Source organism: Penicillium atrosanguineum, assembly GCF_028827265.1.
Source record: "Penicillium atrosanguineum strain IBT 20685 chromosome Unknown utg000005l_segment0_segment0, whole genome shotgun sequence".
Taxonomy (NCBI): domain Eukaryota; kingdom Fungi; phylum Ascomycota; class Eurotiomycetes; order Eurotiales; family Aspergillaceae; genus Penicillium; species Penicillium atrosanguineum.
The window spans coordinates 2,197,095-2,213,112 of record NW_026623137.1 but is presented as its reverse complement, the minus strand read 5'-3'; the positions used below and the strand labels follow the sequence as shown (position 1 = coordinate 2,213,112).

Here is a 16,018-nt window from a genome sequence, read left to right as displayed (position 1 = left end):
ATGATTAGTTAAAGGTTACCCGCCTGAAAGTATAATGGCATGCACATATAGAAGAGGCGCACGTACTAACGTGAAGAATGTCCAAAAAGCTTATCGGAGTCGACCAGACATGGTATGGTCCTCACAAGGATTGGACAGGGATGTTTTTCTACGCCGTAAATAGTGCCTCCGGAGTCCGAGCCAGTCGACCCACCGGGGGAAAGCGTGGAAACAAGTGCGGAAGTAAGCGCACAAACCACAGTGGATACAGTGTTCAAGCCTTACCGGCGACGGCCCGACATGGCATAGCGTTCGACAAAGGGATTGAAAGCGGCCTCTTCTAGATTGTCATAGTAAACACCACCATCTCCAGGATCATTGTCATTCTAAACAATGACACTAGTTAGTCAGAGAGACCCACAAGAAGAAGGCAAGTGCACGCACCATGGCGTCGATGACCAATTGAATGGCCTCACGGATCTCATCGACTGAAATGTCCCGGTCACTCCGGGACTTGCGCTTTTCTCTTGCCATTTCTAGGCAGAAAATTTTCAACTCCAGAAATTCCTTTCGCTCGTGTTCAATTCCCGCGGGATCGTGGCGCCTTGGCTGAATGAGTACCTCCCTATCGGACTCATCTGGATCCTTTTCTCCCGGACGAGTGTGTCCAGACCTGTTAGCACTATTTTCTATCTCCGTGCTATCCCTTTTGGGTCTATGAGTCTCTACTGCCGGAAGGGGAAGGTCGTCGAGGTCATTGAAGTCAAGGAATGCCTCGCTGTCATTCTCAAAATGTAGATCTAGGACGCAAGCCAGGTCGGGTGCTGGCCTTGGCTCTTTTGAGTCGGATTCCGAGGGCACTATATCGAGGTCTTTAGGTTTGCCGAATGACACTCCGGGGAAGCCGGCTTCTACCTGGGTACGAGTGAATTTCGGTACGTCCAGTTCATCCGAAGATTGCACTTGATCCAGAGAGTCGAGAGATCCCGAGCTATTCGAGGAGCGAGGCAACTTGGGTTCCAGCCAAGAAGGACGTCCAGCCGTCCGATGTTTCCTGTTGAAAGACGACTTGAATGCTTTCTTCAAATTGTTCATCATGCCGAGAATGCCGGATTTACTGGTTTCAGCAGCGCGTTTGGAAGGCTCTGCCACATCTGACAGGCTCCTAAGAAATGGATCAAAGTAGCCGGGACGGTCGTCGTCAGCTCTGATATCCTCCTTTGTAACTGCAAAGTCGATCACGGCATTTTGACGGGCGTAGTAATGGTCGGTATGGTTGAACAGGAATTCAACGATTTCCTCTTGGCCCGATTGTATTGCCAGCTGAATGAAGGGATCAAGATGTGCAGACTCAACATAAGAGCCAACGGGCCAACGGGGTATATGTTTTGTTCCGTGGAGATATTGATATTGATGTCTCTGCCTCCTTGTAAGAGACTGTATTTGATCGAGTTGACCTGCCTCAATACAAGCGACAAGCGCGCCGTTATAAATGGCATAGTCTTGTAGTAAGGTTTCACCGTGGAGTTGGGTTATTATCATCATGTTTCGCATTGCCACAACGAAGCCATTTGCACAAGCGTAGCGAACGGCCTGTCCCAGAACGGGTGATTCTACACTGCCACCACGGCCACGGTCAAAGGTCGGGGTACAAGCAGGGTAGAACAATATGTTTTTGCCTACAATTCGTCTTGCATTTTTGGCATCGATGTAGAGAGAGGTTTCTGGGTCACGGGGAAGGTATATGAGCTTGTCGATAGAGGCGTATATTCCGAGAGTGGTCACCTGTGCCGTCTCGGTTTGACATAACATGTTCTTGGCCAAACTAAGGAAATTTCTTTTCTCTAGATAGTCGACATAGTCACGGATATTGGTTTTCCAGGAGCTTCTGGGTTTCGCTGGTATTGGAGGCCCGTACAATGTCTCCTCATCGGGGAAGGTTATCTGAATATATCTTTTGGCAATAGCGGTGGTCTCATCGCGGGCATCTTGATCTGAGAAGTGCAGGTATCCTTTCCGTGCTGGGCTATTGAAGAAGTCCTTTACCGTACGATGAATGAACTGAAGAATGTCGTCGGGACCAATGTCGGTGTCATCTCCCTGATCCAAAATGTGCCGAGGAGTTCGACGCAAGGGTACGACTTCGATCAGCGGGCCACATTTGCGGCGAAGTAGTCGACGGAACCCGACCCAGGACTTTATTGGTATCAGGTTTTCAACAATTGGGTCCATAGTCGACTTTAAAGCAGCTTTCACATCGATTGGGACCGCTAGAGCTTCCCACATCTCCCGAAGCGAAATCGGCAAGATGGTCACGGATCCGGCGATCAATATCAAGATCATCCGAGTTTTGGCCAGCTCCTCGGGACTTTGCTGCTTCTGAATTTTGTCTATGATATATTCATAAAACATGTCGAGTTTCCGCGGTAGCCCTCTCATCAGGTTGTCCAGTTCCGCAAAGGTCGACAGCCCACCAGAGGCGTGATCACTTAATTCTTGCAGAATGAGAGTAACCCAAAGAATAACACCATCGGCATTATCTTTAAGATATGATCGAATGCTTTTCAAGGAAGTCTCTTCTTTGCTGGCCACTTGCATGGACTTGACAATTCCAAGGCCTTTGTATTTGCGCGGCTTCGCATTTTTCAGTTTCGGTTCCTCCTCCGACTCGTAAGCATGTAGGGATTCTCGTAGAGACTCAAGGCCTCTGTCGATAACCATATTGATGTCATTCTTATTTTCAAGCTCCAAAACAATCCTGTAGGCATCAAGACAGCAAGATTGGAATCCAACAAAGTCCATTTCGATGACAGGATCTGGGCGGCTGAGGACAATGAACTTCATTTTGGACTGTTGAATGTCATAAATAAGAGTTGTCAATAGATACATGATGCTCCGTGGCCGACAAGTCTTGCAGATCTTGGGATCGTTGACAAGTGCATGGGTTTCGTCCATTGCATCGACGATGCACACCATTGGGAGACCCGTGGCGCTGATCTCATTTAGCAGACCCCTCAGGGTCTGGGCGTCCCATTCATTCTCAGGATGAGGTGACCTTTGACGATAATATGGGGCTGCCACTTTAAAAAGATCCTCATTCTGATAGAGTAGTTGATAAAGGATGGATTGCAAGAATGCTGCATGTGCAATGCCAATCTCTCCACCCCTCGAGTTGAAGAACCAGTCAGCGACCATGTGCCCTGAACTATTTGAGCGGACCATTGGTGATGCTGTTTCTCGCTTAATCCCATCGGTTGAAGTTATGAGCCCTGTGGAATTTCGTTCCAATGAGGTTGGGCTGAGTCTTCTCTGTAGTGTTTTTGCAAGAACAGACTTGCCGCTCCCTGGTTTCCCTTCAACCCATAAGACCCCAGATTCTGATTCCTTCCATCTTTGGTAGCCTTTGTTGCTCCAGATCCAGTTATTTGTCTTGGTTTCGGCATCTATCACCTGGTCACGCCTAGCGTTCCATTCTGGAAAATATAGCGACTGGAGGCACTCTGCAAGAACGAGTTAGATTTTGGATAGACAACGTAAACAAAATCCAGTTCACAAACCTTCCCTTTCTGTGTTGTCTTGGACTGTTAACAGCTTTGAAAAGGGTGAGCTATTCGCCAAGTAAGAACGGGGCGTCCCTGTGATGAATGCAGGAAATCTCAGCTCCGCCTTGGGAGTCTCATTCTGAATCATCCCGAGAAAAGTCTGCATATAGCTAGTGCCATCAATCAGATGAGCATTATCAATAGCCAAGACATCGAGACTCTGAGTGGCTTGGAGCAGACCAACAAGGAGTTCTAATATCAAAACTGTGATCTTATTCTCGCGCCCCTGAACTCTCTGCAGAAGAAAGGCTCTTTCACGGCTACCTATTTGCATGAGACGGCGCTGAAAAGACATTGAGTCTTTACAATCCATTAACAAGAGCTGATAGATCAACGACCACATCACCTCGTTGCATGGTATTTGACTATCTTCTGAAGTGTCGAGATTGTCTGATCGCTCGGATTTGTCGCATTGGACGTAAAGTGCTCTGGAAAGCTCTCGCCCGGCACCAAGTTGTGGCCCTGCGAAGCAGCTATACTTTCTTGACTGGAGATGGGCAAGAGCCGCACCCACGCTTTTGCGAGATGGCAGAACACGGTGGCGATTCCCCTGGTACCAGAGAAGACCAAAGCCTCTCTCCTTCCATGTCTCATAGTCCCGAGTGTGCTTGAGCCATTGAAGATCATCTTTGGTGGAGTGGCTATCCTCGTCATTCAAGTCTGAAATGTCAGATTCAACGGCTTTCAGAATGTGTGTCTCTATCAGTGACAGCCCTGACCAGGAAATCAGCAAATGCATTAATACTACGACTAATTTAAGCAAATGACATACATTCACGCTCCTGCAAGTTGGATGCACATTTCTTGATATCGACCAGAACCTCTTCCATCTGCACATAGTTCCTGGTTGCTGCCTTGATAGCACCCAACTGAGATGCTTCTTCGAGCCCGATGTTTTCCAAACCACGGACAACGTTGAATCGGAACGCCTTGTCTGACTGGAACAGCTGGGTATGGTGTTTGCGGAATATACCCGCGGTTGCCTCTGTCTCGAGCGCAATGCTTTTGAGTGCCCTGGCAACATCCTTCAACCCGGGACCAAAAGCCTCGAGAGACGGAATACCGGTTCCAATAGACACTAGACATTTGATGTTGTTTTCCAGCTGATTGTCCTGCAATCCCCACACATCCGCAGCCTCGGACCACATGTGCTGAATAGGATTGTTTGCCCCCGTGGCGCCGTCGACAAAGGTCTCATCGCTGATTGTAATCGGCTCGAAGAATGTCGTCGCGGCGGATGTGGCTCTGGCGGCTTCCCAGATCTTCGTAGAGTTTAATAGATCGGAGCCTCTCCGCTCGTTATAATAGCTTGACAGAACGACGGTTTGAGCGGTTGCCCGGCTAGTAGCACACACGAAGCTACGCGAGAATATCAGCACCACATGACTACTTCACAGATCAAGGTTCTTACGTCTTGCAGTCCTCCACAACTGAAGCCTTCAGCAGAGACTCGGAATCGATCGCGTTCTGAGAAAGAAGTTCCTTGATCCCGGATTCCATCGCGTCATGGTCAAATCGGCCTTGCGTTTCACCGTTAGAAAGCTTGATCCGATGTCTGATGTGGGTGAAGATTGACGGTGCCAGAGCAGAGTACGCCTTGATGCATTCGTCCACAGTCATTTTCATACGCCCCAGCATCAAGGCGATCAGTCCTCCAGTGGAGGTGCCACCGATCATATCGAAATAATCACATGGTCGAGGCGGGTTCAAAGGATCGATTCCCTCCATCAAGCGCTTGAGAATCAAAAGCATGGACAGACCGCGAACACCTCCCCCGTCCAAGACCAACAGGCATAGATCTTTCTTTGGGGCTGAGCCGCCTGTGCTTGTCGCCATTTTTTGTTGCTGCATATATTGCCTGAGTCCCCACCCCAGCATGCTAAGGGTTTAAATCTGGCTACGAAACCGAGAAGAAAGGTATTTTGGAATGGAGGGGAGGGCGGAGTGCATTATAGCAAGTCCGAAATACGAGGGGCGCCCTCAGCCTCACAGGGTGTCAGCACCTGCAGCGCGTGAGGCTAGTATCAGCGAACGAATCAATGCGCTCGACTAGCCGCTAAATTATACCTGGGTAAATCAACTAGCGTGACATCAGCCTCGATTTCAAGCTATGGGTTTACAGACAGCTTCACACGTTTCATCGCATGTTCAAGGCACCGCGCTATCCTTTCAAGTGAATGGCTTGGGGATTTCTAGGTTACTCGGGGATTTTTACCGAAAGGCGGTTAGATAGAATGATAGAGTTAACCATTTCATGATGTCTTTGGAAACTGGGGTATCTTTAAGATGCAGGGGCAGAATAGCAGTGAGCATGACCGCCGAGGTGTGCCACATCATGCAGTGAACATGATGAATATTTCGGGAAGCTTGCATTGAGTCATGCCGGGTATATGTAAGTCAATAAGGATGGAAATTCCCGCAATTTAATGATGATCGTCAGCCGCTTGCCGAACCGCGTAGTTCAGGCCCACGCAGTCAAAAGCTCTCCATCCATCTGGTCTTCATCCATTTGATCCTCAATCGGATGATCATCGGCCATCTTGTCTCCGCCAGGCTGAGCCTCATCCAGCCGAGCCTCCTGCTCATCGAGCTCTTTCCCGTCATCCTCCAACCGTTTGTAAACCTCCTGAGACCAGTTGTAGTCATCCGTAGCCGCAGTGTAGATATCGGGATATGGATCGTTGACATTCCGGGGCGGAATAGCCTGAGGGGGCCGTGGCTGGGAAAGAGACGTATCACTAGTCTGAGGATCCAGATTGATCGCATGATGAAGATGTCTGTCTTTGAATTCGAGGTCCACATCGAATCCGCTGCCGTAACCGAGCCCAGGGTGATCACTTTCCCGTATGACCCTCTTCTTCCATACACGACGACTCTGTCCAAGGAGATGACGCACGACATTCCGGCGACGTTCTTGATGAAAGGTTTCAAGATTTTTTGATATGCCGCTACTGAATGTGACTGCCTCGAACTCTAAGGCCTTAACGTCATAGTGTCGGAATTTGTGTGGTTGTGTTGGCTGTGGATGACGGATATCAGAGGGAAGCGAATTCATTGCATCTCCTTGACGGGCACGTTTTGGAAATGGTTCAGGGCTAGTCGATGAACTACCTAAAGTGAGTGTCTCTGAGTCAAGATCAGAAATGCGGAGTTTAACATTCTCTGGAGCACTCATAGCTTCTAAGTAGCTTGAGCGAGCGGCCACGGGAATCGATCGCATAAACCCCGTTCGTGCAGCCTGGGGAGCCTGAATGGCTCTTGGAAGACCAGCAGCTTTCAAATGAGACTGTGTGAGGCCTGGCCCAATGTCCAGGGCACTGATTTCGCTTTCACAGGGGATGTCGATGCGACTTCGTTTCAGATCTGAATGATTCGAACACCGTGGAGCGAGAGCAGGAGTGGGAGTGGAACAATGGTCAAGATAGGAAGAGTAATCAGGCCTTGGATCGTTTGGTGCTTTTGGAGCTAAGAGTATATTCTCATCGTAGATTTCTGCTTTGATCTCAGGTGGGCTTAGGCTTAGCTTCACTCGGATGGGCTTTCTGACCCCCCAAGAGCCTGGCAGTGAGGGACGGGGGGAAGCAAAATAACCACTGACCTTGCCAGCAAGTGCAGGAGATTCAGGTGTTGACATGACTGAAGTTGGTGGAATCGAAGGGGGAGGAAACATGAGACGAAGATGGGTATCTCCGCAAAAGGAAGGATCAAGGCAGCTCGATTCTCACAAATGCTCTGATTAGTCTTGTCTTCACCGACTTACTTTCGTCGTAATTCACAATCTACAAAATGTTACAACAAGTGCTCATACCATGGTTATCCAAGTATGTAAAAGCAGTCTCAATATCTCATATGTGCAGGAATGTCGATGAGAGATCTGTATGCCCGTGCTACGATTGATTAGATCTGGTAAAGTAGAACATAACATCTATGTATCTGGATCATAAGAGTTCTATTCGATCAAAGTACATTTGGATCCAGAAGCTGGTAGAAATATAGGTCTCCATGAAATCTATACGCATTCCGGGCGTGCCCAGGGGGAAAAAAGCTCTGAACTGAAACTTGAAAAATATGGCAACACCCACAATTGCTAGACATGCCTGATGACACAGTCCTTCTAAGGCGTCAGATTCATCATATCGTCTGCGAGATACGGATTTTTGCGTAAATAATGAGTGTTGGTCCCTGTAGGAAGGTCCAAGTTAAGTATATGTGTCTTAACATCTGACACTTAACTCGTTTTCGTGCCTCGGGGCCTTGATGTAGTCCTTGGAATGGTTGGTCTGTGATAAGTTATGATCACATCTGTGTTCGCAGTGTTAAAATTTTTGAGATCGGTTACTAAGTCTAACGACCCGCTGGTCTACAGATTGAGTTGATGAATGCTCCAATCCAAGGCAACCTGAAGCCTCTTTTCTGTCCGCAAGCGGGCTTTTGCCTTTTCCAATGAAACATCCTCGTGTTGGCTGATCCTGAGCGTAGGTCAGGCGTCAGATGATTGCACAGCGTTGAATTATTGCCTCAATATCATGAAGAATCCCGTGCGGTGCTTGTTCATTGTAAGCTCAATATCTACCCTACGCACCGCGCCCACTATGAAAGGATGGTCAGACCGCCCTCGTCGAGCCTCCAAGCTGCTGATTGCCCAATTCTTTGCCTTGTTAATAAATGTTTTAGACTGATTCAGTATGATATATCTCCCAAAGTATTATATGGCTGTCAATTGGCTTCCATTACAAGATTGAAAGGAATGGAAAATAACGATAGGACAAAGATGAATACATTCGGAAAAGGGTTTAGGACCAAGGCAGTTCCATTTTATCGAAGGCTTTAGCCAGTCTATGCAATTCCCTATGCAATGCGCATTCTCCAGATGTCTACTGAAGACAAAAGATAAAGAAAAGTCATCACACGTGTCTGGCAGGACCGCCAGAGAAAAATGACATGAAATCAGAATGCATTAAATTGACATTCCCATGTCAAGTCATAAGTTGGACGAAAAGACACCTTTTTTATTTCCATGAAAAAACGCCAGTTCGCCCAAGAAATTGTGCATCACCAGATGCAAGAAATCACCACATACACCCTTACCAACGACCATTTCAAGCATCGGTGCTCATTTTAACGTCTTCACCAACGCGCAATTCAACAACGGGTAGTTCATCATCGGAGTCGTCCCCAAGAAGGGGAGGAGGGACGTCCTCGAAAGAACCCTCCTGGATGGAGGCTGGGCGGGAGCTGAGATCGCCGAGACGGGTATCAGCCTCCGAGTTTCCATCTCCAACAGCAACGGTGCTGTCGTTATCTCCAAACAGATCGGCGTCCGCGTCGTTGACGGTGGCCTCTCCATAGGAGGGCGAATTGTTGGTACGATCAAAAGACCACGATGGCTGCGCGAGCATCGTGTCCAAGGACTGCGAACTTTCATCATCGGCGGATGGGCGAGTTGCTTCGGCTCCGGCTGAGCCGCTCGACGATCCATTGGGCGAGCCGCCGAGGCGCTGGCGGTCCCCCGACGGAGAGGGTTCGCGCGAAATTTCCATGTCAGGCTCGTCCAGCCTCTTCCGGTACTTAGAAACAATTTTCTGCAGTTCAGGTCCGCCAAGAGGCTCGGAACTCTGGCGGCGGTAGAACAGAAGATATGCCTGCGGAGTAATCACATCCTCGGGATCGTCGATGACGCGGGCGAAGCTGTCTGCATAGGATTAGAACACATGATAAAAACAGAAAATAAGGGTGGGGAGGAGCCTACCGTTGAAATTGCACCATTCACCTGTGATGAAGTTTTTGGCGTGAGCATAGTAATGTCCACCGCCCATGCCACCAGTGTGACAATCGACACCGATGAGGTCGTACTTCAGTGATCGCCCATCTTCAGGGCCGGTGACTCGGTCAGTCAAGTCGAGATCAGTGACTGGGAAGCGAACCTTGGTAGTCAGCTTTCGGCGCAGGCTACCAAAGCGCTTCAAGTGCACCACAAGGATATCGGGGGCCGACCACAGCTCGAACTGCTTGCTGGCCTGAACAAAGCCCTTGCAGCTGGGGCAGTACCAAGCGTCATTCTCCCCAAGGATTTCAACCTTGCTGAACTCATCTAGGCACTGGTCGAGTGTAGTACCCTTAGCCTTGTCCGAGTCGACCTGGGCACGGCGAGCGATAATCTCAGGATCCCTGGGAATCTCGATGTTGGCATCAGTATAAGTAGCAGCGCCTCGAAGATCATCCTTCTTTTTGTTACCACCGAACAGAGCGTCTCTGGCATTGTCGTTCCAGTCAAGAACAATCGCCTCGCCTTGCTTGACCAAGCCCCAAGCAGAGGCACCGTGGGATTCACTGCCAGAACCATCGGTATCGCTATACTCATCACTGTTGTCGTCGGCAGAGCCGTTGGACTTGTTCACGTCCCTGGCCCGAGTCGTCAGGGATTGGTATTGCTTGGCTGTGTCAAGCGAGTGTCCATCGGGGATTGTGCCACTCTGGCGTGGGCGTTGGGGCACAACCCGGACATCGAAGAGATTCAAGAGACCAGGTGCAAAGACGTTGGCCAGAGGGTGAGCCGGAGGTGCATCGGCGACATCGGTGTCATCGGTGGTAGCACTGGGAGTCTGGGCCGCGTCTTGCATAGAAACATCCACAATGCTGTCTTCTCCTTCGACGGATGATGTCTTGATTCTGGAGTCAACAGACTGGGCATCGTCCTCAGTCATCACCACAGTGTCGAGATCTTCAGGAGTCTGTTGACCCTGGGCAGATTCAGGTTGGGTCTCGTTGAGGATGTCGCGGGTGGTCATAGTGGCAACATGCCGCAGAATCTTCCGGTAGATGGCGGCCAAATCCTGAGATTCCTGGCGAGTGATAGAAATGATAGTCGGTGTAGCAAAAGGCGTTCTCTTGGCCCGCTTAGTGTATTGGTTGACATCATTCTTTCGGTGGAAAATGGGAATGAGAATGGATTCCTCCTTGGGAGAATCCAGCTCCATAAAGGTGATCTTATCATCCTGTCGGATACCAAGTTGGTCGTACGAGACATGGGGCTCTTCATGAACGTGGAAGAAAGTCGAACCCATTACATCTCCGGAGATCAGTCTGCTGGCATCGATATCGCGGGCGCTCCGCGTGGCAACCGACTTATGCCAATCCAGAACGGGGCGGCTCTTATTAGCCTCAACTGTGAAAGCCACGGGAGGCTTGTCGAGTGCCATGTAGACAATCTGCTTGAACACAATTTGAGGCTCCGGGATGGGGAGGGTCAAATTGCTGAAAGGATCGAAGATGATGCTGACTTTATGACAATCGGGGCAAACCAGTGTTGATTTGTACATGCCGGCGAAAAGGTCGCAGACTACAGAGTCATTGCGGGCCTTGTAAATATCCCATTGTTTCGCAGCAAACTCTTCGAGCGCTTTCCTGTTGCGAACCATTTCATCGGTAGAGTCAGGCTTCTCAATATATGGCTTCTTCAGAATACGATTAAGATCTTCCGACAGACCGTCCAGAAGGAACATCAGGAACTCCTGACTGTCATGCTGCTCGAAACCAGACATAACCGGATTGCACCGTCCAATCGTGTTCCGGAATCGGTTGGGGGTGACCGATGACGGTGTCGGCTCGACATAAATAGATTGGATGAGATCAGCGTAAGACTTGGCGAGTACACCCTTGTGTCCGAGGGGGTTGTTGTGGTTCAGCTCCTTTTTGTGCGCGTTGCCTGCAGAATGGAATAAGTATCAGTCAATTTCGGCGTATCTCAACCATGACATACTCATGAAGTAGTAGCTCAATTCCTCGACAGCTCGAAGACACTGAGTAGCGGCGTTCTGATAACAGGTATTGCCAAGGTTTGAGAGACCAGTAAGGCCCATCGGGCGACCACCCTTCTTCCGGCCGCGGGGGATCTCAGAAACTGGGCTCGATCGGCCACTGGTCGCCGGGCTGTTGGCGGTAGAGGTGGTAGCAGCAGTAGCGGAGGCGAGCTGTTTCTTGGATTTTTCAGGCTTTTCAGCTTTCTCCACAGAAAGACCGACACGCTGCAGTGCTTGGTGTGAGGCCTCAGACACCCACTTACCGCCCTTGGACCCGGCAACCTGCTCTTCCAGAACAACCACATCGGTACCGATCAAGCCAGCCATGCTCATAGACATCTTGCCGTTGTAATTGGCATTGTTGGTCTGGTCTTGAATATCGATTCTCTCGCGACTGGATTCGTTCAAGGCAGAGAACGTGCTAAGATCAAGAACCAGGCTTTTGTGCTGGTTTGAAATTAGGGCCGAGGTAGGTGCAGGAGAAGCGGTGCGAGAGACAGCCGGGGTAGTCGCGGTGGAGGGCTCGGCACTGGGGATGCCCCCCATGATTTTCCATACGCGAACCTTGCTCGCCATCTCAATACCAGCAAGCTGCTTAGCTTCCTTCAACCATTTCATGTAGCGGGTGTCGCGGGCTGCCAATACCTTGGCTGGCGGGAGGTTCTTCTCGCGGAGGACTTGGGGGGTAGTTCCCGCCGCGGGATTGGAAAGCTTGAAAATAGTGTAAATGGGAGGGTTGAGTTCGTAGAGGATGTTCTCAACGCCTTCTGGGTTGGTGTTGTGTGCATAGCGCACGATGACGGGCGACTGGTCAGCAAGGCCGTACCACTTCATGATGAGATCCCAGGCCTCCTGCGGAACAACCTCGTAATCCTCGCTGAGTTGCAGACCAGGGCGTAGAGGCACGAAATGGTCACCTTTCTCATCCTTGAAGTCGCGCTTCAGCGGGCCGAGGTCGAGGATGATGTCCGAGTTGTCAACTGGGCCTAGCTCGCTCTGCAACGATTCCTTGTCGGCTTTGTCGGCGTGAGTGCTGCTCCGCGCAAGGATCTTCTTCAGCCAAGATGAAGAGATCAAATAACCTTTCTGGCCATCCCGCGGGGGCTGCTGCATCAGCATAGAGATCTGAGCGACCTGGTCGTCGATGTTCGGGGTAGAGCTATCCTCCGTGGTGTCCATGCTCACGCCGCCCTCCGGATCAGTATCAATCTCGGACGCAGGGCGCTTCTCGCCCGGGGAAGGTGAGCGCCCCTCGCCATGAGGGGTGTCATCGCGTGCGTCGGGCATATCGGAATGTTCGCTCGAGAGGGACAGTCCGGCGGTCGCGGTCGCGGGTGTAGGCGAGCGAGCACCGGGCTTGGACTTGCCGGAAACGTGGGGCTGGAGGTGGGCGGGCACGTAACGAGGAGGAGACAAAGAGGCGCTGCTCCGAGGATTCGAGGCAGACGAGGAGCGCCTTGGTGGCAAAGGATGGACTGGCGGAGGCTCAGATTGGCCGTGACGTCGTGGCTCTCCTGGGCACTCTGGAGAAACCTTACGACGCTTTTGAGGAGACGTCGTGACGGTGAGCTGCGCACGTCGCGTGGCAGCTCGAGGAGATGAAATAAGAAATGGGGATGATGTCGCTACAGGGCTCTCCACACCTGCTCAAAGGTCGAAGCGGAGAAAAAAATTCCCTTACCGATTTTTTGTCGGGCAGAAATTAGTGTTCCGGGTCGGGGAAAAGCCCTATTTTCCTTGGTGGCGAGCTTACCACGGGAACTGACAAGAAATAGATGCGAAAAGAGTGCAAGGTGAAAAGAGAAGCGAATTAGATGGATAAGGAGAAGGGTTTCCAGTAAGAAAGGTTATGGTACTACCGCACCGCTGGAAAGAGTGTGCGGAACTGTTCTAGGTGTGGAGAACCCTAAAATGGCGTTGAACCAGTGTAGGTAGAGCTATTGAATATTGAACATATTGAAGCTGGTCAACGAACAACACTAACTATGGAGTGAACTACTTATAGCTTGTGATGGATTTGGAAGCTCAATCTAGGCCCCTTGCGGACGCAATGCTATGAATGATACAAGCTGCTTCCAGAGGAGGTGCGACACGCGTCAAGATGATAGTACTATCTGGATGGTATAGACAGATGCAAGCCATGTAAGTATAGTCGATAAGAGAACCAGGTATCTCGAAAGAAGTGGCTCACCACAATTAAATACAATAGCAGAAGACCCAGAATGCAGATATATTATGACAGTTCCGTTACTGAACACCAGCCAGGTGCTTGAACTCATTCCCAGGAGAACGCTTCAGAATGAATGCAACGTCAGCACGGAGCTCGATCTTGTTGTTGGGGTCTTCTTCTCCACGCTTGTTCACCGCGTCAAGGTCACCACGGTATAGCTTGGCATAGTGGGCACAATAGTCACAAAGCCGTAGACAACAGCCTCGAACGGCAGGGATATATCCTTCGAAGGACAATTTGTTGTTGTTCATGGCTTGGGGACCTGTGCATTGGTATGAGGCAGGCTCTCGACAGATGCTGCACCATGGGTATCCGGGAGAGGGAAATGGCTTTCCGGCGTGCATTGATCCTTCCTTAAGGCCCAGCGAAGCTTCAGCGAGTTCTTCAAACGCCGCACAAACCTCAAGCTTGTTCAGCGGAAGACCAGGCAAAGGTTCGATTTTGCTGTGGGCACAATCCAGAATGGCGACTCGATCTATGGTGCAGTTGATGCACATGCGACTTGGCTCCCTCCTATCTGTATATGTATATCGTTGGCCAGTACATGGGTCGTGGTAGACACCGGTGAGCTCGGGGCGCAATGGCTCATATCCCGCAATGCCATAAGCAAAATTGTAGCACCAGTCGCAAGGCTCGGATCCATCGGTGGGAATCTCATGCCAGACCGTCAGTGAATGTGGCAGGCTGTTCGGAGGCTGAAAAGCCCGGCTATCAGGGCTGGGGGTAGCCTCAGAGGTCCAAGATGGATTTGTGGTTGGGGTCGAGGTGTATCTTGTAATAATGGAGATCTTGCTCGGAAGAGTAATGTCAGACTCCGCATCGCTTTCAGGTGGCATCTTGATATGTTCCTCTAAGCCCTTAGGACGAGCATCCTCGCTGGGTCCATGAGCAAGATCGGTGACATCTAAATGTTTCGAGCTGGCCTCGCAGAGATTCTCGGTGGGCTGCTCCATATTTTGCTGAGAAAGTTGCATGACCGTCGGTGGATGAGAGTGTTGAGATTGACCCGCAGCACAGGGTGGCTGTCTCTTGGCTGGGCCCACGATGCAGTCGAATCCATGTCGAAAGCACCAGCGACACGGCTGACTATGATCATAGTCCCCGGAGCTGTAAGAGCATGGCTCTCTATGCTTTTTGCAGCCCTCACATGTGCGTTTCCAGAGAGCAGGAGGGTCAAGCTTGCATTCGAGCTTGTCCTGTCTACAATTCTGGCAGGGATAGTAGAAAGGATCTTTGGTGAGGGAGCACTCGATCTCAAGCTCCTGGCACGCAAGACAGGCGCCGTGGGAATGGGATGTATCAGACAGATCCGGCCCACCGGCATCAGTCTCGTAGTTCATCTTGACAGTCTTCACGTAGGTCTTTTTTGGCTTCTTGCGACTACGAAGGTTGTAGTCGAAGGGCGATGAGAGGAGAAATTCTTTCTCGAGATCGTAACTCTCTTTGGCCTCTCTATTCTGTTGCTCTTCTTCTTCAATTCTGCTCTCAGGGGATTCTGGAGAGAATTTTTGGTGTCGTTTCCGTGATCTAGATGAATTGTCACATCTTCGCCCAGATCCTCGCTTGCGCTTGGAATGAGGTGAATCTTCAATGGGATCGTATGTTTCGGTAATGTCGTTGTCAGTCCACGCCTGACCCATGGTGGAAAACTTAGCTTTGTCTCGGTGTCGCATGTAGTAGTAAGAATTGGATTCGATGAGAGATGCTGGTTCATGAGGTTGGGTTTGCGACCCTTGAGGTTGAGAGAAGGCCTTGACTGCTCGCTGAAACCTTTCAATGGTGTATTCCATAGTCGCGGGGTCTGGCCACACTAGTCGCTTGTTGGTGAGGCTTGGGGGTGGCTTTAGGGAAAAAAGATCAGCGAAGGTCACCTGCGTGAATAGCCAAATCTCATACTGCAAATCAAGTGTTGCCCGTGGGACCGATTCCCACATGAACCTTTCTCAGTATCGTGATACCTGTAGTCAAAAATGATAGAATCGGGGCCGATGAGCTCGTTGGTGTTCTAAGGCTGTAGTAGTATGGGGTGACTTGGGGGTCATCGGCGTGACAACGCCTGACTTGGGGAGCGCTCTTGAGGAGGTGAAATCACTCACTTTGACTCGCCACACTGCGAATGTTGCCCAGATATGTATGCAATAAACCGAATGATCATTCGTGGAAGGATGCAAAGTTAAGATGAGAAAGGCCAGCGGGAAGAGTTGGTATGATATGTGCAGAAGACAACACTTTTCTGGTCCGTAAACCACACGAGCCACTACATAAAAATGTTGGAAAAAAGCATGAGCGAGTGGCGCTTCGTGTTCAGGAGCTCGTCCTAAGAACCAGGACTATCGACACTCAATATCTTACGAAATACACAGAATTAATGAAACTGTCCCTACTCAGAAAATCTCCACCTCAACCAC

The 16,018-nt window shown here is 50.2% G+C and overlaps 4 protein-coding genes across 4 annotated transcripts; 1 reads left to right on the top strand and 3 right to left on the bottom strand.

Moving 5' to 3' along the window:
• Positions 1-260: 260 nt before the first annotated feature.
• Positions 261-5,459, bottom strand: N7443_007075 (uncharacterized protein; the record flags this gene model as incomplete). Its single annotated transcript, XM_056887131.1, has 5 exons — positions 261-365; positions 424-3,184; positions 4,139-4,262; positions 4,354-4,940; positions 4,993-5,459. 5 exons carry the CDS (start codon positions 5,457-5,459, stop codon positions 261-263), a joined length of 4,044 nt encoding a protein of 1,347 aa, XP_056740780.1.
• Positions 5,460-6,105: 646 nt separating this feature from the next.
• Positions 6,106-6,522, top strand: N7443_007074 (Maltose/galactoside acetyltransferase; the record flags this gene model as incomplete). The annotated part of the gene is made up of 1 exon (XM_056887130.1): positions 6,106-6,522. The coding sequence occupies one exon, from the start codon at positions 6,106-6,108 to the stop codon at positions 6,520-6,522; it is 417 nt and encodes a 138-aa protein (XP_056740779.1).
• A 2,158-nt stretch (positions 6,523-8,680) lies between these two features.
• N7443_007073 (putative ubiquitin-specific protease UBP12) lies at positions 8,681-12,667 on the bottom strand (the record flags this gene model as incomplete). The annotated part of the gene is made up of 3 exons (XM_056887129.1): positions 8,681-9,273; positions 9,331-11,286; positions 11,341-12,667. The coding sequence occupies 3 exons, from the start codon at positions 12,665-12,667 to the stop codon at positions 8,681-8,683; spliced, it is 3,876 nt and encodes a 1,291-aa protein (XP_056740778.1).
• A 960-nt stretch (positions 12,668-13,627) lies between these two features.
• Positions 13,628-15,544, bottom strand: N7443_007072 (putative C6 finger domain protein; the record flags this gene model as incomplete). Its single annotated transcript, XM_056887128.1, has 1 exon — positions 13,628-15,544. The coding sequence occupies one exon, from the start codon at positions 15,542-15,544 to the stop codon at positions 13,628-13,630; it is 1,917 nt and encodes a 638-aa protein (XP_056740777.1).
• Between the last annotated feature and the right edge of the window lie 474 nt (positions 15,545-16,018).